The sequence below is a fragment of the Gracilinanus agilis genome, chromosome 4, assembly GCF_016433145.1.
Source record: "Gracilinanus agilis isolate LMUSP501 chromosome 4, AgileGrace, whole genome shotgun sequence".
NCBI lineage: Eukaryota > Metazoa > Chordata > Mammalia > Didelphimorphia > Didelphidae > Gracilinanus > Gracilinanus agilis.
Window position 1 is genome coordinate 64,943,543 of NC_058133.1, and position 24,612 is coordinate 64,968,154.

At 37.2% G+C, this 24,612-nt stretch overlaps 2 protein-coding genes across 2 annotated transcripts in view; both read right to left on the minus strand.

Moving 5' to 3' along the window:
• The window catches only part of LOC123245894 (dimethylaniline monooxygenase [N-oxide-forming] 3-like), a 163,806-nt gene extending 158,887 nt beyond the window's left edge, over positions 1-4,919 (minus strand). The window contains exons 1-3 of the mRNA XM_044674880.1: positions 4,788-4,919; positions 2,243-2,431; positions 320-482 (exon numbers count right to left, since the gene is read on the minus strand). Of these exons, the coding sequence (XP_044530815.1) occupies positions 320-482; positions 2,243-2,431; positions 4,788-4,919 (484 nt within the window). The remainder of the gene's footprint in view (positions 1-319; positions 483-2,242; positions 2,432-4,787) is intronic.
• A 9,259-nt stretch (positions 4,920-14,178) lies between these two features.
• Positions 14,179-24,612, minus strand: part of LOC123245895 (putative dimethylaniline monooxygenase [N-oxide-forming] 6) — a 63,798-nt gene continuing 53,364 nt past the window's right edge. The window contains exons 4-6 of the mRNA XM_044674881.1: positions 23,081-23,436; positions 21,132-21,204; positions 14,179-14,521 (exon numbers count right to left, since the gene is read on the minus strand). Of these exons, the coding sequence (XP_044530816.1) occupies positions 14,179-14,521; positions 21,132-21,204; positions 23,081-23,436 (772 nt within the window). The remainder of the gene's footprint in view (positions 14,522-21,131; positions 21,205-23,080; positions 23,437-24,612) is intronic.

The following is a 24,612-nucleotide window of genomic DNA, read 5'->3' on the forward strand; positions in this document are numbered from 1 at the left end:
CCTTTCCCTTTCCCTTTCCCTTTCCCTTTCCCTTTCCCTTTCCCTTTCCCTTTCCATATATATATGTATATGTATATATATACACACTTATCACAGATATCTTTAAGAAAAGGTCCATTTATTCTTATGTTTTCTAGCATTAAAAAACTAACATAAAAATGTAAATGTTTGAATTATAAACATTGAATATATCAATAAAACTTAATTTTTAAAAGCATGTTATCTTTTTTCCTCTTTTTTTTTACATATTGGTTATTTGTGTCAAAATTTCTGGATTTTATGGAAATTGCATGGAAAATGATATAGCTTCCGTACTTACCAGGAAAGGAATCAACTGGCAGATTGGGGTACACGTGGTGTCCTGAGCAAATCAGCACAGCATCAAATATGGATGATTCCTGTTTTCCATCCCTTTCAGTGACAATATTCCACTGACCAGTGACTGGGAAATTGGCACATTTCTTTATGCTAGTGACTAGTGTCTTAAAGGAACCCAGAGAAAAAAGATTCCTTATAAATATATAAACATGCATGTGTGGGTATGCATATATACACTTACATAGAAATTTGTAATTCTATGATTTTTGCAGTGTTTCTGCAGGTAATTGAGCTATAACTTTTGTTCTTTGTCATGAACATTGGGAAATGGATTACATGATTTCGAAATCTTGGGGGCACAGAAATGAATGTACAGAGAGGACATGGAGGTGAGTAAAGATAGGTTTTTTCCCCCTAGAAGTTTGGCTATGAAAGGGAAGAGAAATTAATGAAATCAATCAGTTGGTAGGGTCTAGTGAAAGCTTGTTTAATGAAAGAGAAGATCAAGGTATATGTGTAAGCAACAGGGAAGGGTCCACTGTATAAGGAAAATTAAAAATTAGGGAGAGATAGGATGAACCAAGGGGCAAGTTTCCAGAAGACACAGAAGAGGCAGGATTACGGCACAATTAAAGAGGTTGGTGTCTACTAGGAGGAGCATTACCTCTTCCTCTAAGACTGGATTAAAGGAGAAAAGAGTAGTCAATTGAATCATCTAAATAGATATTGCCCTAGAAACTTTAATGTCATCTCAGAAGAGGAACAACATGGTGCTGAATCAACTCAGTAATTAAAGGCAAGTCCTCACTATCCCTCATGAATAGAAAATATTCTCCCACCTCACCTCTATCTTATTTAGGTGAACTTTTCTAGTTCCTTCAGTTGCAAATAACATTAGCATCTCTAAGATGATTTTTCATCTACTTTGTATATATATCTTCTATGCACATAATCATTTACTTGTTCAGTTCTCTGTTAGAATGGGAACTCCTGGAATCTCTGTTACTTAGTTCAGTGCCTGGCACATAGTAACTGCTTAACAAATTTTTTTTATTGATTATTAAACTACCTACAGACTATGGCATTCATAACTTTTATGCTTGGGATGAGAGTGTAGTGTTGGTTGTGGAAAAAAGAAGGGAATGGCTACATGGGGCAAAGTTCCTAGGTAATCTGAGTTTAATTTAAATTAGCAAAGTTAATTAAATCTGTGATAGTTACTGGCACACTTCCCTTCAGCTCTATTTTAGGGGGAAAAAACCAAATTGAAGGACTGTTCTTCAAAGAAAAAATGCAAGTGGAAACTAATACATGACTCTGAAAGTTAATCTTTTCCCATGTTTTTATGTAAAATTGGTAGAGTTCCAAGAACCTGTCAAGTAGTATTATTATTTCTTGAAATAATGCATATATTTTACTCCTCTGGCTCAACATAGAGGTGAAATTCACTAATTTAGTAGAAGACAAGGGAATCAAATGGAATAATCATTTGTCTAATTTTCTCTGCGTTTAGCAACACAGTGGCCATTAGGTGCCATGTTCCTTTGAAGCAAGACCTACTAGAGGGGAATCCAGAGCTAGCCTTTCTCCATAGAAATCTAAACTACTACTCAAGAGTTCTTGGCTTATTTTTGGAATACTAGGGCCATAGAGGTTTTAAAAGTAACGTGTGCCTGTATGTTTCCTGATAATGTTTTCCTGTTGTTTTTCAGTATGCTTTGATTCTAGGGTGGATGGGAATATTTCCCTGAAGAATTATCACATTAATAATTCAATAGATGACAGTCCAAATTTACATTAGATTGGTAAAGGGTATGATTAGTTAGTTTCCATTTTTTCTAATGATGTGCCATTTGTACAAGTGTGTTCTCCTCATCCTATACCTTTAAATATTAAGAAAAAAAGCATGTAATAGAAGCCTTACCTCAAATTGTATATATTTTAAAAGATTCTTTTTTCGAGCAAACATTTTTATATATTCCTGGAGCTTAGCGTTATGCATGTAGTTAGGATAGTCATCAGGATAAGGGAAGTCTGGGAAACACATCATTTCTTTGCAAGAGTTGGTGACTACAGATTGGTAAATACTGGCTCTTCCTTCTTCTGCATGGTCCTAAAAAGAAAAGCAAGGATTAAAGAATAGAAAAGTAAAAAATGTTACACACTCATTGTACGTTAAAGCTAGAAAGATCTTACATATTATCTAGTCTAATTTCTTTACTTATTGGATGATAAATATGTAAAAGAGAAAATTATGAGACTGGCTATAAATTAATAATTTTATTAATCAAAAGTAGTAGAGGAAAAAGATGAAAAATAGGAGAGAGATATATGGGATACTTTCCTTATTGCTACATTTAGCTTGATATTCTGTGGCTGCCATTAGGACTCCCTAGCCACACTACACAGGGAAGTCCAGTCAGCAACAAACACAGAAGAGAAGAGCCTGAAATCCATTCTTGCCTTAGTTTACCAAACCTTTTCTTTACCCACTAACTCTCACACATCATATCTTGGGAGCCAACTGTGGCTTTCTATTTTGCCTGGAATGCCCAGGGGGGCAGTACGGGGAGCAGTGCAGGGGATATCATCCTGACCTCGGTCTCCTGATCTCTTGATTTTTATCGCTGCCTTTTCTTGACTGCCACTCTTTCCTCATGACCCAATTCACTCAATGGTCACCTGCTCAACCCCAGAGAAAGGAGGGAGGGTACATTTCCTTGGCATAAATAGATGATATAGAGGTATGTGCATGATATAGAAGGCAGAAGAGGTAGTTAACCTACTTAAGGTTATATATAGGTGGGGATCTAGAGTTCAAATTAACTTCAAATCCAATGATTTTTCATTGGTTATAAGCTAATGTGAAAATGTGAAGAAGAGCCAGCTCATACCTGTCATCTATCTCCCCACTGCCCTCTGTATAACATTCACTTTTAGTTCTTCATAGGCAATGATGGTCTGTTTTATTGCCATATGGCAACATAACTAAAACATTTGTTTCTAAAAGATGGCCTGTGCTTTCATGGAAACATGAGATTGGTGAAAGGGTTTTGTAATTTCTAGAAAATAATCTGGCTCTCTATCTTCCTTCTATCCAATTTATCCAAGCTTCCTTCTATCCAAACTTAGCTTTTATTTATCTGTATTCTCTATTCCTGATATACACACTGTATATTGGTTATATTATCATGTAACCAGTATGGAACTCTGAAAAACTAACAAGAGTATAAGATGACATCACGGGACTACATGACCAGAAGAGAGATGGGCTATTTAAGAGATAAGCGTGATATATGATAAGTGGATTAAAGTACTCCAATGGAACCCTTTCAATACTGGCAAAAAGTGAAAAAGAACTCCCCATGGGAAGGATGTTTGTATGTGGGTGCAGGGTAACAGGTGTGAAAATAAACATTTCTCTCTTGAAAAGAAAGAGTAAAAGGTAACCTTCAAATCTCATTAATTCATCTATTAAATTAACACAATTGGTGAATTTACCTCACCCAAAACTGAAAGACTGTTATATTAAGGAGGAAACAAGACCCTTGCAAGGCTGAAGAGAGATGGTCCTTTCATCATTCATCCCTGCCAAACTCAAATCAGCCCATTTTACTAAGGGGAAAAATAAACTCAAGTCATGGATATAAAGTGGCTTTGGAAAAAGTATCAAATGGATTAGAATATCAAACACATACTGTGATTTCCTTTCTGCCCCTTTAAAGTCCAATAGCAATGAAGATATTCATGGGAGCTATAGCAGAAAAGGTCCGGCATGCTCCTGTCAATTTTGTGGGCCTAAATCCATATTACCAACAAAGGGAAAATCCTAACAAGTTTTAAAGGCCTTATTTACAGGCTCATTGACAGGTAGTGTGTCTCTTAGCTGAGGATGAGTCTGTTCTTTTGGAGAAATAGATTTGGGTAATTCCCAGAGTATTCCATGACATTGGTAGCTATAATAGTTTCTAGCATTTACATAGTGCTTTACATTTTTCAAAAGGCATTGCCCACATCAACTCATATCATCCTCACAACAACCATATAAAGTCAGTGCTATTATTACACTCATTTAATAGATGAGGAAACCAAAAATGAGAGAAGTAAAGTTATTTGTCAACATTGTACAACTAGTAAGTGTTTGAGGCAAGATGCAAACGCGGATCTTCCTTGCTCCAAGCACAACACTCAAAATCATGCCACTTAGATGCTTAAAATATTAGCCACTTTTCATGGTCTGGCATTCTCTACTCTGAGTTCTTCTCATAATGCTGAGGATGTCTTAGGTGCAATTTTCAGATGGGAGATGGGATGCTGCTAACTTACACTGGTATAGTTTCAGTCCAGTGAGGGAGGATAGGTCTTCTGAAGATTTTCCCATCCCTCAAACACAAAGTTTACACTTAATTTATTTTGCTATGGAAACCCTTGTTCAGATCCCCAGTGTGGCATCATGAAATCCTACTCACTGAGAATTTCCATAAGCCTCCAACATCATTGCTCCTCTCAAAGCAGGTAGGCTCAAGCCCTTCTTCCAAACAGGCTCTGATGGAGGCCAGGCCACTCACACCAGCTCCAACAATCGCCACTTTCTTCCTCATGGTCTCCTGTGGGAACAGAGATCTAAGTAGAGTTCTCCAGCAACATTATCACTTGGGGCTCTGTAGGAAATACACCAAGACATGGTTCATCTGTATCCCCCTATGGACTAGTGTGTGTATATGTATACACACATATATACACATACATGGTCATATACTAACAAGCCCAATTCTAATCTTCCTTATCCATCCTGGATCAATAAAGGAGGTAGAGATGGGGAAGAGGTAGAGTTGATTGAACACAATTCAGAATCAAAAGTCCTAGTAGGGGTGAGAAAAGAGCTCAGAAATCATTTAGTCTAACTTTCTCATTTTACAGATTATGAAACTTGCCTAAGGCACATGGTAAATAGTAAAAGCCAGGATTTTAACCCTTATTATTCTGCTTTAATCTTATTTAACTATTATTCTGAATAGCTAAAAAAAAATTTCTTCATCACAGGTGTAATTTTGGCCCTATCTAGAGATTTCATCAAGGACCTAATTACTTGTATGCCATTGAACAGAACACTTCTTTATGGGTCTGGGTAGTTTACTCTGAAAATGAAGAAATTTAACTAATTGCCTCATCCATAAAATGAAAATAATGCCTTTGTGTCTCTAAAGGCAGACATATCGACTAGACTGGAAGTCTTTAAGATCTATGATTCACTGATTTCTTTTTTATGAAACTACATAATTTGAGAAGATTTTTGGCTTGAATATACCAAGTTTCTAAATACTGACTAGTACTGTATATGCTGGTAATTTGTTTGTGGACTTCCTTGGATAACATTGTGTCTAGAGTAGGTGTGTTCCTGGCTTTTCCAAGAGATACTTTCTCTTTTCTCTTTGCACTTCTCTATTCTTACCTTTGGATCAGTCAGTCTTTCTCCTTAAAGATCTTGAGCAGGTCTACAAAGAAGGGAAGGATGTGGTTTTAAGGGGAAAATTGGAGACTGGGGAGGAGTTATTCTTAAAGAGAAATTTCCGTTTCATTTTGTGTTTTATATAAAGCAAGTCCCAGCAAAAACCTGTGGGAGAATAATAGGACTTAGGGAGAAAAAATGGGTTTAACAAGTACCCTTTGGTCATAATTGAAGAGAATAAATGTAGTCATTTCCCAGCAACACCAGAACTGTAAATTGAGATATGTGGGAGATTAAGGGAACAGGCATTCTTTTGTTAATTAATCCTTTGGAACAATGAAGTGTACAAAAACAGGTGCTGCACCTGGATTCTAAGGACAAATCTCATTGTACTCTGAAGGAAAAGTTTTGTTTTCTTTGTGTCTATGATGTCTTGACTTGAGCAGGCAAAAGTAACCTGTGCTAGTGGAAGCTTGATAAAACCAATAACCAGGAAGGCATTGCCAGGGCCAGTCCTGGGCAAAACTGCAAAGTAAGCCAAGTTTACTTTTGGACAGCCTTTCCTTCACTAGTACTTCTCTCCCTAAGCTTAGGACCTCTCCTCCCTTCCTTTTGCTCATCAGATACTTCTTTGCCTTATTCTCATAGTGTTATCTGCTCATTCAGCAGGCCAACAGTGTTGAGTTTTAAACTCTAATCCAACATCATCTGGTTTTTATTGTTTTCCTTGTTCTATTGCCAATAAAGGTAGATCTTCCCTGGGAAGAATTCTGTTTTCTGAACCTCTCTTTCTATTCTTTTCAATTAATGATGACTCTGGAAAAGCTTTGAAATACTAATTCATGCAAAATTATTTATGAAAAATCATATCCTTTAAAATATAAATTTTATTGACATTTGAAATTTCATAATACTTATATTTTCCACTATATCCTTTCTTTGACCCCTACCAGAGAAGCATCTATTATACTTAAGAATAAAAAAAAAGAGGAATTTTAAAAAAGTTATTCAAAATGATTAAAAAATCTGACACTATATGCAGTTTCCCATACCCATATCTCCCCACCTATGTAAAAAAGTAGGCAGAAGTATTGCCTCAAATTTTTCTTTGGGGTCTTGATTGGTTGTTATAATTTTGCAGCACTCTGTTTTGATTACTTTATTTGAATGTTTTTGTCTCTGCATTTACATTTTGGAGTCACTGTGTAGATTGCCCTACTGGCTCTGCTTACTTCACTTTGCATCAATATATATGTCTTTCTGTGCTTCTCTATATTTATCATATTCATTGTTTCTTACAGCATGGTATATTATATTCATGTACCACACTATATGTATCCAGTCTTCAACAATCAATCAGCTTTGTTTTTATTTCTTTGCTACCACAAAAAGTGTTGATATAAATATTTGAAAAATAATATCTTACTATATTATTTACTCTCACAGGGAAACTCGAACTTTTCAAAGTAACAAGGTCAAAGCAAGAAACTGGTAGAATGTCAGACACCAACAAGAAATCATTAGAAACAGAGAAAAATTTCATTCGAGTATGTTATGAATAGAATCTCTACTAGTCTTTTCCTCATCATAGCATGAAAGCTGTTAGTGAAATACAAGCACTGGTCCTTTTAAATCAATGATAGACTGTGATAGTTGGCAATGTCCAACCTAGGTAATTTTGGAAAAGCTTATCTCCAGAAGATTAACATTCTGGGGATAGGCTTTTTTAACCTTCTAAACTTATGAAGAATATCTATTAAAGCTCAGATAGTGATCACAAGAGATGAGTCAGTGGAACAAGTATGCATTCTGATGGTTCCTGATGTATTTGAAGAGTAGCATGTTTGGGTATCTGAAGGAGGCAGCATTTCCCTAAACCATGAAAATAAAGCTATATGGCTCTACATTTGGCTAGAAACCAGCTTAGTTCTCAAGAAACAATTTTATAGTGCTATTTATTCTGTCATGTTTTACAAATTCCATATTTCCTAACTTTCTTTTTGAAATTTCAAAAAGTTTGTATATGTGTGAAATTTTTTGAGGGGTGGAGTTGTGTTGATGTCTGTTGGAATCTCCTAAGCCTAGCTATCTTAGATCCAGAGAATTTTGGGGATCTGCCCCTCTATCTTGAAAGGTTCTGAAGTTGAGGTACTGCTTAATTAGAGATTAGGATAGCCACTCTCTCCTCAAAATCTCCCATACCCAATATGGTACTAGAGCAGTTCTTATAATGGGAGAGAGGGATAATGGAGAACTATGAAATGTTTCCTTGGGAAAGTGACACCTAATTCAGGGTTTGAAAGAAGTGAAAGTTTCATGGGGCAGAGATGGGACATTCTGTGTCTTGTAGCAATTCTGGAATCATGTGTAAGATAAATAGTTAAACTTCTTTTCTTGTAATTCTTTTGTGGTTGTGGTTCCAAGAATAATTCTACATAGTTGAAGATAGAAAAGATTGAGGATCTGCCAAAGAAAATGTTTCTTTCAATGAAACCAATAGTTTTCCTTTCTGGATTCTATCTAACTTTGTCTTTTGACCTCGAACAAAGTTTGGATTTGACTTCAGTTCCTCTCTCTCTCTCTCTCTCTCTCTCTCTCTCTCTCTCTCTCTTTCTCTCTCTCTCTCTCTCTCTCTCTGAACTTAAGTGAGAAAGAAGAAAAATGGGCTCTGAAGGATTTTCTCTTCTACTGTGCTACATCAGTAATATCCTTCTTTGACCTCCCATTTTATTAACAATCATTAAAACATAACTCTTTTTTTCTTGAGTTGACATTCTATTTTTATCAGTGTCTTAGAGAAAGGTNAAAAATGGGCTCTGAAGGATTTTCTCTTCTACTGTGCTACATCAGTAATATCCTTCTTTGACCTCCCATTTTATTAACAATCATTAAAACATAACTCTTTTTTTCTTGAGTTGACATTCTATTTTTATCAGTGTCTTAGAGAAAGGTTTAGAAGGCATTCTCATCAAATTTGCAGATGACATCTGGGAGGGATAGGTAATATATTGGATGACTGTTTCTGAATTCAAAAAGATACTGGCAGACTAATAAATCAGACAATCTAAAAATATGGAACTTAAATATATGTATATGTATGTATACATATATACATACTTTTTATATTGTGGAATGAAAAAAATTAACTTCAAAATTAAAATATCAGGGAGGCATATTTAAGATCAGATTCATCCAGTAAGAGATTTAGGAGTTTTAATAAATCTGCAAGCTCAACCACCCAATAGTTTGATATGACAACCAAAACAGCTAATGTTGTTGACATTAAGACAGACACAGATTCCATGAAAAAGGGAAGTGAAAGATCTATTGGATCCTGGAGAGCTGAGACTAGATCTAGAATATCATATTAGCTCTAAGTATCATGCCTTTAAAAATACACAAATAATATTTTACATGTGTATTACATATAAAACTGTTGCCTTTTGTTTTTCAGAATATTTCATTTTGATGCCTCTCCACTTCACTTTTGAGCTACTCCAAAGAGAAATAAGATGACTACCTCAGGAATAAGTGGTTTCCCTCTTATATAAATCTTCAAGTAAAAATTGAATAATAACTGCAAGTATGTAGAGTTGTCAAATTCCTTTTAAAGTATGTGGTTACATTAAATGGCTACTGATGCCACTTTCCAATATTGAAATTCTTTGATGTTGACTAAGCATGAAATACTGCTGAAGACAAGCCTATGATTGACGTTTAAATGTTTTCTCTCCAATATGAATTCTGAGGTCAACATAGTGTAATGGAAAGAAAAGTGGATTTGGCTCAGATCTCTGTTCTAATCCTAGATCTTCTACTTATTACCTGAATGTTATTGAGGAGCTCAGTTTGCTTCCTGCCCTGTAAAAATCAAGGGGCTAAATACATTATTTGAAAAGTTACTTGCAAATCTAAATCTATGATTAAGCATTCAGTAATTTTTCCACTTTGGGTGAAAAGTCTCCCACACTCACCACATTAAATGTTTATATCTGGCATGAAATGTTACAGTAAATAAGGAATTGTCTTCTGGCTGAAGTTTTCCAACATTCATTGTAATAAAAAGATTTTTTCCAATATGAATTATCTGATGTGCAACAATGTATTTGGTCTTTCTGAAGGCTTTCTCATATTCATTATATTTATAGGATTTCTTGCCAGTAGAATTTTCTGATGTATTATAAGGTAATTTCTATGGCCAGAGGCTTTCCCATATTCATTACATTTATATGATTTCTCTCTACTATGAATTTTCTGATGTTTATTAAGACTTCCCCTCTCTCTGAAGGCTTTCCCACCTATATTTATTACATTTGAAGGATTTATTTACGGAATGAATTCTCTAGGTTATATTAAACAGAATGAATTTTTAATGGTATATTAAAGCTTCTTTTCTGACTGAAGACTCCCACATTATTACATTTATAGGATTTCTCTCCCATATGCACTGTTTGATATATATTGAGGTATACCTTCTGGCCAAAGACTTTCCCACATTCAATACATATATGCAGTTTTAAATCTAGTATGAATTCATTGAAGCTTGAGTTGGAGTTGAAGACTTTTTCACATTGATTTCATTAATAGAGTATCTTTCCAATATAAATTTTCTCATGTCCACTAAGTTATCCATCATATCTTAAAGCTTCAACACATTCATTGTTATTCACAATAAATCTTTTCTCTAATGAAATGTAATTATAATGATTTGGAATGGAATCCATGCTTTTACCCCTATTCTTCTGTTTTCTAAAGGCAACCTAGAAAGGTGTATATTGAATTGAGTTAACATTTAGATATTACAGATTTTACAAAATGACAAAGGGACCTAAGTCTGATAGAAATCAGCTGAAGGAAATGGGAATGTTTAAGCTGAAAAAGTAAAGAGTCAGAAGGAAACATGGTAGCCATAACTTAAAGGTTATCATATGGAAAGGGCGACTTGTTATATTTGTCTCCAGTGGACAGAACCAGAAACAATGAGTGGATGCTATAAAGAGAAAAATTTAGGCTTGATATCAGAAAAAAAAAATCCTTGTAAATAAATAGAACCACCGGCATGGGGTACTAAGTAGTTAGTGGGCCCAATTTCATTAGAGGTCTTTAGACAAAATATGGGAAAGATGAGTCTGAATAAGTCACAAACTAGAAGAACAAACCCAGAATTCTCATGAACATACTTGGCATACTATTCTTTCTTCATCAGTTGATGAAATTGAATGAATTTCAATTTCACAATTGAAATTGAAATGAAATTAGACAACATATTCTCTTGTGGAAGGCCGATTGGAGAAATAGGGTCAGGATAGGGTCTGTTATCTGGATTCCCTACGGGACCAATCCAGGCTGAGGCAGTCTTTGTGTTTGGTCCTGGTCACCTGAGCCCTGAAAAGCTCTGGTACCAGCAGGTTGGTTAATCCAAAAACAACTTGACAACTCCAGGAGGCTGTTGGAAGTCATTTAGAGAAATAGAGTCTGTAATAGATATTTTTTTAACATTTATTAATATTCATTTTTAACATGGTTACATGATTCATGCTCCTCCTTTCCCCTTCGCCCCCCCCCCGCACTCCCCCCACCCATGGCCAATGCGCATTTCCACTAGTTTTGTCATGTGTCCTTGATCAAGACCAATTTCCAAATTGTTGGTAGTTGCATTGGTGTGGTAGTTTCGAGTCCACACGCTCAATCATGTCCACCCCGACCCATGCGTTCAAGCAGTTGTTTTTATATATGTTTTTATATGTTTCCTCTCCCGCAGTCCTTCCTCTGAATGTGGGTAGCATCTTTACCATAAATCCCTCAGAATTGTCCTGGGTCATTGCATTGTTGCTGGTACTGAGGTCCATTACATTCAATTTTACCACAGTATATCAGTCTCTGTGTACAGAGTTCTTCTGGCTCTGCTCCTTTCACTCTGCATCTGTTCCCGGAGGTCTCTCCAGTTCGCCTGGAACTCCTCCAGTTTATTATTCCTTTTAGCACAATAGTATTCCATCACCCGCATATACCACAATTTGTTCAGCCATTCCACAATTGAAGGACATACCCTCCTTTTCCAATTTGTTGCCACCACAAAAAGCACAGCTATGAATATTTTCATACAAGTCTGTTTATCTATGATCTCTTTGGGGTACAAACCCAGCAATGGTATGGCTGGATCAAAGGGCAGGCATTCTTTTATAGCCCTTTGAGCATGATTCCAAATTGCCAGCCAGAATGGCTGGATCAGTTCACAACTCCACCAGCAATGCATTAATGTCCCAATTTTGCCACATCCCCTCCAACATTCATTACTCTCCCCTTCTTTCATTTTAGCCAATCTGCTGGGTGTGAAGTGATACCTCAGAGTTGTTTTGATTTGCATTTCTCTAATTATTAGAGATTTGGAACACTTTCTCATGTGCTTATTGACGCTTTTGATTTCTTTACCTGAAAATTGCCTATTCATGTCTCTTGCCCATTTATCAATTGGGGAATGGCTTGATTTTTTATACAATTGCTTTAACTCCTTGTATATTTGAGTAATTAGACCCCTGTCAGAGTTTTTCGTTATAAAGATTTTTTCCCAATTTGTTGTTTCCCTCCTGATTTTGACTACATTGTTTTTGTTTGTACAAAAACTTTTTAGTTTAATATAATCAAAACCATTTAATTTACATTTTGTAATTTTCTCTAACTCTTGCTTGGTTTTAAAGTCTTTCCTTTCCCAGAGATCTGACAAGTATACTATTCTGTGTTCACTTAACATGTTTATAGTTTCCCTCTTTATATTCAAGTCGTTCACCCATTCTGAATTTATCTTGGTGTAGGGTGTGAGATGTTGATCTAGACCTAATCTCTCCCATATTGTTTTCCAAATTTCCCAGCAGTTTTTGTCAAATAGTGGATTCATGTCCCAAAAGTTGGGCTCTTTGGGTTCATCATACACTGTCTTGCTGATGTCATTTACCCCAAGTCTATTCCATTGATCCTCCTCTCTATCTCTTAGCCAGTACCATATTGTTTTGATGACTGCTGCTTTATAGTATAGTTTAATATCTGGTACTGCTAGGCCCCTTTCCTTCACATTTTTTTTTTCATTATTTCCCTTGATATTCCCTTGATATTCTCTCTAAATACTTATTCAATGTCAAGGCTTAGTTCAGGTGAAGCATTAGACTAACAATGGTAGCTAGTCTAATACTCTGTCCCTTCTCAAAGTCATTTGTAGCCTTGTCTTGACTTCTCAGGACATTTTCTAGGTCCCATCACTATTCTTCCCAGCAGAATGAAAGACCCTTGAGGGTTGGGGACTATTCTGTTCCATGTTTGTCTTTATATCCTTAGTTCCAGGACAGTGTTTTGCACATAGAAGATATCTAATAAGTGTAGGCAGAATCCAATCAAACCTTTTGAGTGACATTACTTGGGGTATGCCTTTCAGTGGCATTATTCAGGATATGCCTGTGCTTATCGCAGCTTGCTCAGAGACTAAAAATCTGCTAGTTGCTCTTCAAACATCGACATTCAGAACAAACACTCAGAAACTCAACACTATTTCCCCAAATACTACTGGGTTAATTCATAAGGTCATAGGGATCAATTTTTTCCATATTTATTTAATGCTTACTCAAAATCGATTTCATAAAATTGCTCTGGAAAAGACTTGTTGGACAGTGTCATTCTATTGCCTATCAAAACATTTTTGTCCAAACCTCTTTTAGAAAGCCTAAGACCACAATACTGTGTTTCCCTCTTTTCCTCTGAGAAATTGTGCTGGATTTGTAATTCGGGGATTTAGAATTAGATCTGAACCATAATTTTTTCTTCTATAAAATGAGAGGCATAAGAATGAGATGGCCACTCCTTCTCTGGCTCCTTTTGTCCCACCCCCCTTGCACAAATCCCATCCTTACAGAGGATAGGACTAGATAGCCTCTAAGGTTCTTAATCATAAACCTATGATTCGGTGATCCTATCCACATCATCAGGCTATATAAGAAGCCTTCAAAGAAGTCTATTTCCTTGGTCAGATATATGCATCACTCTTCCCAAAGACTTCCATCAAACTAATTAATAAGGAAGAAGAAACAAGAAGTATGGTACATTAAATTTCTTATGAATCCACTTTTTACTATTCTCTGCTTGATTTCTTTTAGGCACTTGGTAAATCTGCTAAAGCTACAAGAAAGGAGTCAAACGAAAAATGTTTGAGAAGCTGAATGGGAACTTTTGATCCTAGTCATTTAAGAGCTTTATTGATTGATTCATTGAACTATGGGTGATAAATGTGACTTCTACCTCATCAGTACCTTGTTAGCAAGAATGAGTGCTAGTGCTAATGTATTGAAAAATGTTTTGAATATTCTTTGCAGGGGTGGGAGAATAACTTTTGAAAATACCCTTCTGGCCCTAGCATCAATTGGCTATTAATGATATGCAAGCACAATAGCTAGAAGGAATACAGAGAAGGAGAATATTTTAAGCAAATGGAGAAAAGGCTGTGGTCTCTGGGCACAGCTGATAGCCCTTGTCCTGGATGGCTTCATTGTCCGGTCCCACTGGGTCAAGATGGCATTTCTGGCTCCATCCCACTTTCCTGGCCCAGTCAGACGAAATTGGTAAGGGCTGCAGGGGCCAAAGTAAACTTCCACTGCCAGTTTGGGGTCTGTTAGAAAAAGCCACAACATATTGGGCTTTGTTCCTATAAAGGAGGCGAGTTCATCCATGTATGTGATGTAATCAGTCTGTAATGTCTGACTCTGGCCAAACCTTGAAAGAGAAAAGAACATTGGAGTGGTCTTCAAAATAGTACCCAGAAATACAACTTACCATCTGTCAACTAGGTGGGACAATGGTTAGGAGTCAGGAAGGTCCTAGTTAAAATCCAGTTTTAGACACTTACCAGTTATGGGACCCTGGGAAAATTATTTTGCCACTGTCTGCCTCAGTTTCTTCAGCTGTTAAATGGGATTTATATTAGTACTGAATTCACAGGGTTGTAGTGAGGACTGAATGAGATAATATTTATAAAGCACTTATAGTAGCACCTGGCAACACAATAGGGATTAATAAATGTTAATTGTCTTCTCTTTCCCTACTATTCTATAACATGTCAAGAAACTTTAAAAAGGATGGTGATTGGTTAAGTGACCAAATCAAAGAGATAACCTAGCAAATTAAATTCCACAAATAATCTCAACACCATGAATATCTCCGTCAGAAGAGTTAATGCATAATTCTTTCTTTCCACCCCCTTAAGCAAAACCTAGTAGATAGAGTCCTTGCATTAAACTCCAGAAGACCTAAATTCAAATCTCATTTCTGATATTCAGAGGAAAGTCGTTTGATCTAAGTATCAGTTTTCTGATCTGTGAACTGTGGATAATAATTTGTTGTTCAATTGTTTTGATCATGCCTGACTTTTTGTGACTCCATTTGAGGGCTTCTTGGCAAAGATACTGGAGTGGTTTGCAATTTTTTTTCTCTAGGCATTTTATAGATGATGAAACTGAGGCAAACAGGGTTAATAACTTGCCTAGGGTCATCCAGTTACAAAGAGTTGGAGGTCTTTCTGACTCTAGACTTAGCACTCTATCCATTGTTCCACCTTGTTGTCTCTAGAATAATAATAACTATTCTGTTTAGCTTACAGAATTGTTATGAGACTAAAATAAAATAAATATACTTTAATTAAGCAATCAAAAAAATTTAGAATATAAATGCAATATATATATATATATATATAAGTATATATATGTGTTGCTATTATTATTGCCTGAATTCACAGAATCTGAGAATTTACAGGTCACTGTTTACTCTGCTTTTCCATTTACATCCTAAGCTATATTATGTTTTCCCAAGTATGCCTTATGTTCCCTTTAAGAGATGTCAATATCTCGCCTTTCTTGGCAAACCATAAATTTTGTTGTTGAGTCATTTCAGCCATGTCTGACTCTTTGTGACCCCATTTTAGGATTTTCCTGGCAAAGATACTGGCATGGTCTGCCATTTCCTTCTCCAGCTCATTTTATTGATGAGGAGCTGAGGCAAACAGAGTTAAGTAACTTGCTCTAGGTAACACAGCTAATTGGTGTCTGAGTCTGGGTTTGAACTCATGAAGATGAGTTTTCCTCATTCCAAGCCCAGTGCTCTACCCACTGTGCCACCTAACTATCCCAATAACAACAAATATATATATTATGTTCCCTTTTAGATTGCTTCTTAAGAATTGTCACTGTCTTTAAAGTTTCCTGGCAACTCCTCCAGTGTTCAAAACAGTACATTATATATGAGGCAATTAATAAATGTAATGCAGGAGTGGCTCCTTTGTCCTCCATCTCTTTCCTCTGCATCCTGCTTGCTGGCAGAGTAATTTGTCTATATTCACAGCTCAGATGCTCTCACTTCGCAGTTCTAGAGTCATTTTTGGCTTCACATTGCCTTTTGCCAGCTCCACCTCTGGGTATTATAGACCTTCTGCTATCTGACTACAAGTTTCCTTTCTAATTTATTTCTTTTTCTTTACTTTTCTACATGAACTTGATGTTTAGGTCAAACCAGTAGTCTTGTGCTCCTTACTTCACAGCCATGGCAGCAAAGCCATTCATAAACTTGGGTCATTATTTCAAAATGTGCTTTTATTATTCTCTAGTCCTGGGTCCTATTCCTTCCTGCCTGCCCAATTCTGCTCATGCCATCTCCCCACTCTCCACTTGGAATGCATTCCCCATGACTTCTGCTTATAGCAGTCCTTTGTTCAGACAATTTTTTTCAGTAGTGTCTAACTCTCCATTACCCCATTTGGGGTTTTCTTGACAAATATACTAGAGCGGTTTTGCCATTTCATTCTCCACCTCGTTTTAGAGATGAGGAAACTGAGGTGGTTAAATGAATTCCTTTGCCTAAAGTCACACCACTAATAAGTGTTTGAGGCTGGATTAGAACTTACAAAGATGAGTCTTCTGATTGTAGGCCTAGCAATTCTATTATGTGAATTTAAAATAAAATTTTACTCCTTTTTCCTTTTTAAAAGGAAAGTTTTGGGGGGCAGCTAGGTGGCTCAGTGGATTGAATGTCAGATCTAGAAACAGAAGGTCCTAGGTTCAAATTTTACCTCAGATACTTACTAACTGTGTGACTCTCGGCAAGTCACTTAACCCCCATTGCCTAGCCCTTACCTTTCTTCTGCCTTGGAATTAAGACATAGTATTGATTCTAAAACAAAAGGTAAGGGTTAAAAAAACAACAACAAAGGTGGCATCATCCTATATTTAAAGGGGCAGCTGGGTAGCTCAGTGGATTGAGAGCCAGGCCTAGAGACGGGAGGTCCTAAGTTCAAATCCAGCCTCAGATACTTCCTAGCTGTGTGACCCTGGGGGAGTCACTTGACCCCCATTGCCAACCCTTACCACTCTTCCATCTAGGAGCCAATACATAGAAGTTAAGGGTTTAAAAAAAAAAAAAAAGGAAAATTATGAAAATCCATTTTGGTCTTGTCCCTACCCTTTGACTGGGTTACAAACATGGCTTTCTGGCATCCTGGAAGATGCTTGCCTCTTTTCCCACATGACTCCTGGCGTTTGGAAAATAAGTCTCTGACCTGGACTGAGTTTATCTGTCCAACCAGGGAGACCCAGAAAAAGGGACGTCTCCAGGGGTATAAATTATGGATCAGGGAAGCTTGACTTCTCTCAGCTAATGTGTTATTTGGAATTTTGGGGGTTCTTTTGAGGGTTCTTTGGGGTTCGTTTGAGTTTTAAATATTTAGATATATGACAAACTTCCTGTGGATGTTTAGGGGACTTGGAAACTACATTTCTCATGATTTCTCTTGTAATGCAGGTAGACAGGAAGTGTGATTGTGTAGATGAACAGTATAAGACTCCTGAGGTCACTGGAGGCAGGCTCTCTTTGGTACGAGGGAGCCAGGTGGGCAGAAAGTATGGCAGGCAATTTGAATCAGATCTTAGCAGGTGCGTGGTCATCTTATATTTTACCAAAATGGCCTTAATGAAAATATTAATACTTCTTTTAATATCCATCTATATCCATTTTAATCATAACACTAGGAAGCAGTAGGAGTGGTCAGTGGCGAGCTAACGTGTATGTAAAGGTCATGTAATGATGTGCCTTTTCTCCCTCCAATTGCTTTCACTATTTAATAAATAATGAATATACAATCTCCAGAGAATTTTAATCTTAACAATTTGGCGACCACCCAGGAGTCTGAACTCCTTTTTCTGAGTATTTTTTTTCTTGTCACATAAGAATGGCTTACATGTAGTGTAGAAAATTTTTGTTATATAAATCCTGGATTGTTGAGAAGCTGAAATCGTCAAGAAGAAACTTTGGAAAAGATGGCTGTTTTTGTGTATATTTTCCAGTTATTTTTGTTGTTGTTTTTGTTGTTGTTTGGGAGTGTTGAAAAAATAAATTGGAAGAGCAGCAAAGTTAGCAAGATAACCAGCTACTAAAGTTATAAATTAGGATTCAATCTCCAGAAAATTTTAATCTTAACACTATCCATTGTATCATCTAACTAGAAATCCTTTCTCTCCTTTAAATGCTAGATTAGGCATCATTTCTTCTATGATATCTTTGCTGATTCCTTCTTTTCCTTCCTTTCAAGTGCTCTTCTCCTCCCCAAAGCTCCCAAAGCACTTCACTTGCATCACAGCTACAAATTTATCACATCCTGAGGGTTATGATACTCATGGAAGGGAGAGAGCAGAGAATCACTCCTAAAAATTAGTTGGAACTTGGAAGATAATTGTAAAGGCTGCCTTGGATATTTTCCCCTTTGTTAATTATGGCTAGGTGACTTCAGCCTAACAAAACCTCAGTTTCATCATCTGTAAAAATGTGACAATAATACTTGAACTACCTACCTCACTAAGGCTGCTGGAAATAAGTGCTTTTCTATGAAAAAAGAATATTAATAAAACCACTTTTGAGACTTAGAAATTGCCTCAATATTTCCCCTGGTAAAGAGATCATACTTATTAACATAAATAATGTATTGCAGAAATTAACTGTATTAGTGCACATAATATTTGTTGGAGGAATCCTAAACTCACTATTATGCTTTGAAATAGTTATTTTAGGATTTGGTATTGATGTCAGCAACTTGGTGTGCTAAATATGTCAGGAGACAAAGTTCTAGCCTTGACTATTTGGGGGACCTTGGACAGTTCTTTTCTTTTCTTTTCTTTTTTTTTTAAACCCTTAACTTCCATGTATTGGCTCCTAGGTGGAAGAGTGGTAAGGGTGAACAATGAGGGTCAAGTGACTTGTCCAGGGTCACACAGCTGGGAAGTGTCTGAGGCCAGATTTGAACCTAGGACCTCTCGTCTCTAGGCCTGACTCTCAATCCACTTAGCTACCCAGCTGCCCCTTGGACAGTTCTTTTCTATTGGTTCCATTTTTCACATCTGAGAAGCAATTCTCTTTTTGGTCAGCCTCATTTTCTTCCTCTGAAAAATGGTATTAATAATTGTACCTATTTTGAGGGTTGTTAAGGGGCTCTAATGAAATAATGAGCTTTGTATAGGGGGCAGCCAAGCGGCACAGTACAGAGAAAGTTGGGACTGGAGCTAGGAAGAACTGTGTTCAAATCTGGCCTCAAATAATTACTACCTGTGTGATCCTGGGCAAGTCACTTAATCTCAGTTTCCTCATCTGTAAAATGGGGATAATAATAGAATCTATTTTACCAGGTGGTTGTGAGGTTCAAATGAGATATGTAAATAGCTTTGCAAACCTTCAAGCATAATATAAATACCATTAAAATTATTACTTTGAATAATCTGGAATTTGTTTTCTTCTGTAAAGACATTGTTCAGAAGAGGAGTTCATTTTTTAGGTCATCGTTTGTTTTGGTCATTTTCTTTCTAAGTTAACTAAGGACTTCCCCACCCAAACACCAGCTCTGAAATAATTTTATTTTACTCACTTTCCTAGTAGCTCAGCTACTGTCATTTGTTGTTGACAAATTTAGAAAGTATATGTTGACAATCAGTAGGTGACAGCAAATATGTGCTAGTAGAATGTGTGAATGACTGATCCTAGTTTGTCCCAAACTTTGATGAGTGGTTGTTGTGGAAGAAATAGCTTTGGAGTTGGAAAATCTGAGTTCAAATGCCCAACTCCTCAGTTTGCCAGCTGTATAACTATGGGCAAGTCCTTCCCTTCATCTGTGAGTCATGCCATTTCTTCTTTAGGGCACTCATTCCTTGACCCACTAAAGGTCTAAAGGAGTTAAGGGACTTCCTTTGGGGCTTAAGATCTAGCTCCAGCCTGGCTTGCTCATCCAGGTGTCATGGTTTTATTACTTAATTATTCTTTCAAAACCCTTTGAAAAACATCACTTTGGAAAGTTACTCCCTTTCCAGGGTCATCAACATGAAAAAATAATCACTTAAATGTAGTGTCAAGTTACAGAACTGGTTCATAGTGATTTCTATGTAAGCCTGAGTCATTGCTATCAATATGGAGATCTTCAGGGCTATATGGAGCAAGATGGCAAGGTGGAAAACATGCTAGTGTTAAATTGGAAATAACCCATAACTACCAAGTAGTCAGAAAACCCACCCTTTAATCAGGAATATTTAATATTCTGGCCACCACACAGAGTCATGAGCTAAATACCACGCAGAGCCAAAAGCTCTGGGACTCTGAGAATCATACCCCTGGGAGAAGACATAATACTAAATACCAACTCCACCCTGAGAGAAGACACAGCTCTTAGTGCCAACTCCAAAGAGATACTGGACCTGAGAGTCTCTTTATACCCTTTTTGGGAAGCCTACTAAGACTAACCACAAACAGGTGCGTGAACCTCCTCAGCAGCTATGGTATTAGGGAACTGTCAGCTGTAACAAATCAAATGCAAAGTTCAAACTAAGAAACTGGGCTTCGTGACTGTGTGACCCTGGGCAAGACACTTAAGTCTATATGGACTTTCTTCATCTGTAAAATGAGCTGGAGAAGGAAAGACCAAGCCACTGCATTATTTCTGTCAAGAAAACCCCAAATGGGGTCATGGAGAATTGGAGATGACTGAAAGAACTTAACAACAACAATGACCTAGTTTGCATCTTGGCTCTGCTATTTACTAGCCAAATAGCAGGTAAGTCACTCAATATCTCCGGCTCTCAGTTTTCTGGAAAATGGTGGAGTTAGACTGGATGACCTCAAAGAGCCCTTCCATGTCTCTATCTTTGATTCTATGATCTTGAACATGGAATCTTTCTGGAGGACATAACCAATAGAAATGAATCAGCTATCACTCCCCATAATGCCTGGTTGCATGTTATGGTGTTCTTGGGTGTAGATAAAGGATAACTTCAGGAATAATTTTTTAGCATAAACATTCACTTACCACTTGAGCTTTTTTCCCATTTTCTCATCAATGTCATCCATCATAGCCTTGCAAGAAGGCAAAGTACAAGAACCTAGGCAGAAAAGGAGAAAGAAATGTCAATAGTGTTCCCCCAAATGAGAACTAGATAAAGACATGTGATTAGGTCTTTGGGTTTCCTTTCCCACCACCTGGACTGTGGCCTGTTTAGTTTATGGATAAGGCCTGCCCTATTCTGCCCTCATGGTATAAGAAAATGGTAGCTACCAGCATTCTGTTTGCCTTTACAATGCCTGAAAATTATCATCATATTTGTCTACACAAATTCATGACTGCTAACTGTAACCCCAGGATGCACCACAGTCAGATTTCCTGCCATAACACCCTGCCTTTTATAAGCTATTTGTGGTTAAAGACAGTATCTCATTTCTTCTCTTCCACTGGAAATCTGTATCCTCTAACATTAGAACTACCTTGGTTCTATTTTAAGAAAAACCAGTGGGGGCAGCTGGGTAGCTCAGTGGATTGAGAGCCAGGCCGAGAGTTGGGAGGTCCTAGGTTCAATACTGGCCTCAGACACTTCTCAGCTGTGTGACCCTGGGCAAGTCACTTGACCCCCATTGCCTACCTTTACCACTCTTCTGCCTTGGAGCCAATACACAGTATTGACTCCAAGACGGAAGGTAAGGGTTTAATTTTAAGAATTAAAAAAGAAAAGAAAAACCAATGTTACAAACTAGCAAATCACAGAACAGATGAATTATAAGCAATCAGCCACATGACAAATGATTCTTCATATCCCCGAACTATTCATTGCAGAATTTTTTTCAATAGTAACTTCCCTGGTGCATTTAAAATTTATCTGATTTTCTTACAGCTTGAGAACTTTATCTAGTTCTCATTTGGAACATATTAAGTATGGTTCTTTGATTATTATAGACACACATGTACACACATAGCATATATTTAAAAGTTTGGTCTGGATGTCTGATTTCTTCCTTGTAAGGAACCCCCTGTATGGAATTTTCTTCTCCTAATGCAGCTCAGCAACTTGTCTGTAACTTATGTAATCTTAAGAGTTGACTGAAGCTCTAAGAGAGTCACTCATCCATGATCCTATAGTAAATACATAATAAAAAATGCATATGTGTATACATTTATATATATTCATACATATAGCCCATGCTACTATGTTGATTTATCTATATTTATACACACATATAATATATTATATATACTTATTATCTATCTATACATAAGCTCTCTGAAAAAAAAAAAAACAACACATCACACTTACAAAAAAACCCTTATCTTCTGTCTTTGAATCAATACTGTGTATTGGTTCTACGGGTTTTAAAATGCTGTGGCCAGGGGAACTGCATCCCCCAGCATGCCCCAGGGGTCCCTCCTTCCTACTTCCTGGTGTGGGATTGGTCTTGAATGGCCCAATCCTGTTCTGGGGAGGACCACGCCCCCTACTTTCTGGCGTGGGATTGGTCTTGAATTGGACCAATCCCATGCTAGGGAGAGGCCACCCTACTTCCAGGCACGGGATTGGTCGATATAAGGACCAGTCTTGCACCTAGGAGGGATGAGAGGCTAGTCAGTTTCCGGCCGTCGGAGCTCCGGTTTTTCTTTCAATTAAAGTTTTACAGTTTAAAAAAGAAAGAGCTTTTATTTATGTCATTTCAGTTCCAAGACAGAAGAGTGGTAAAAGCTAGGCAATGGGGGTTGAGTGACTTGCCCAGGGTCACACAGCTAGGAAATGTCCGAGTTTGGATTTGAACCCAGCACCTCCCATCTCTAGGCCTAGCTCTCAATCCATTAAGCCACCCAGCTGCCCCTGTAGATAGAGTTTTAAGAGCATATCCCTATTTCTTCAGAATTTCCCCCAAAATACATCAATGCTCCTTTGACCAACATCTAACTTTTCTTTGAATCCCTGATGCGGAATCTATGGCATCTTCTACCTGTAAGGACTTTGGCAGCCCAGCGGGCTTGTAGGTCAGCCGTGGGGATGGCAGCACCAAGCGACTGGACGAGGCCAATGACAGCCAGGGTTGGCTTCTCAAGAGGAGGAGGGAAGATGCCTTTATATAGTGTCACTTCGTTGTCTCTGCTTTTGATAATCGAGTCATCCAGGAAAGGGTAGGCATAACCATAGCCAGTTGCGAAGATGACAGAGTCTATGGGGCCAAACTGTGTCCCATCCTGAAACACCGCAGAAGTCTCTGTAAACTCCTTTACATGGGGCTTGATGGACACTGCACCACACATGATGCGGGCTGGAAGCTCATCATTGAACACAGGCTCTTTTCTTGAGGTCCTGCACAGAAAGGGCAAACAAATGTCCCAAGAATGCTTTTCCTCCTTTACCTAGGGATCTTCTTTTGGAGCTAAATTTTATATGGCAAAAATGGATATTTAAGGTGATGATGATTAACATTTACATAGCACTCACCATGGACTACACACTTCCATTTTTATCCTCAGAAAAATTATATTCCTTTGTGATGATTCTGCTTTTATAATTCATGATAACTCACAATTCAACTCTCTGTGCTACTTATACTGGGTATTTAATTAGTTATTCACCAAATGGATGAGAATAAATAGGGAACACAATTATGAAAGTGTCTTGAAACTTAAAACCATGCTGCAATGCTAAGGTATTTTTGCTGACTTACTGATCTGTACTGATGTCCCTTAACTTCATCCTCATCCTGATTGTTTGAAAGAGAGTGGGTTACTAGATGGAGACTTTTCATTCATTTTCTTCAATTTAATCATAAAACTAGCTATAATGATTTTTGGTGTGGTAGTTTTATGTGCTAAAATCTGCACGACTAGTGACAAATAACAATAATGATATGTGGTGCTTGAAGGTTTACAAAGCACTTTACAAATATTATCCAATTGTATCTTTACAACAACTCTATCAGAGGCAGACTGGTTAAATTATTTGTTCATGAACAATAACAATAATAACAATAGCTCACATTTATATAGTGTTTACTATGTGTCAGATATTGTGTTAAGCACTGTATAATTATTATCTCATATGATCCTCACAACAACCCTCTGAGTTAGGTACTATTATTATCCTAATTTTATAGATAAGGAAACTGAGGCAAAAATTAAGTGATTTGGCCCAAGATCACATAGCTAGTAAGTATCTGAAGCTAGATTTAAACTCATGTCATCCCGATTCCAGGCTAATAACTCTATAACCATCACACCACCTATGTCCCTCAGTACTCTAATTTAGCTTTTTTGTTTTTTTTCTTAAGGAATTCTAGTGTTCCTCCTTTTGTCTTGGAAACCCAAGTCAAGTGAAACTTTACAAACCATGGGATTTCGCTTTCTACTTCATCAGCTAGGTGGCACAGTGGATGGAGTTCTAGATAGGACTCAAGAAGATCTGAAGCCACATCCAAGCTCAGACACTTCCTAGCTCTGCAACCCCAGATAAGTACCTTAACCTCTATTTTCCTCAATATCC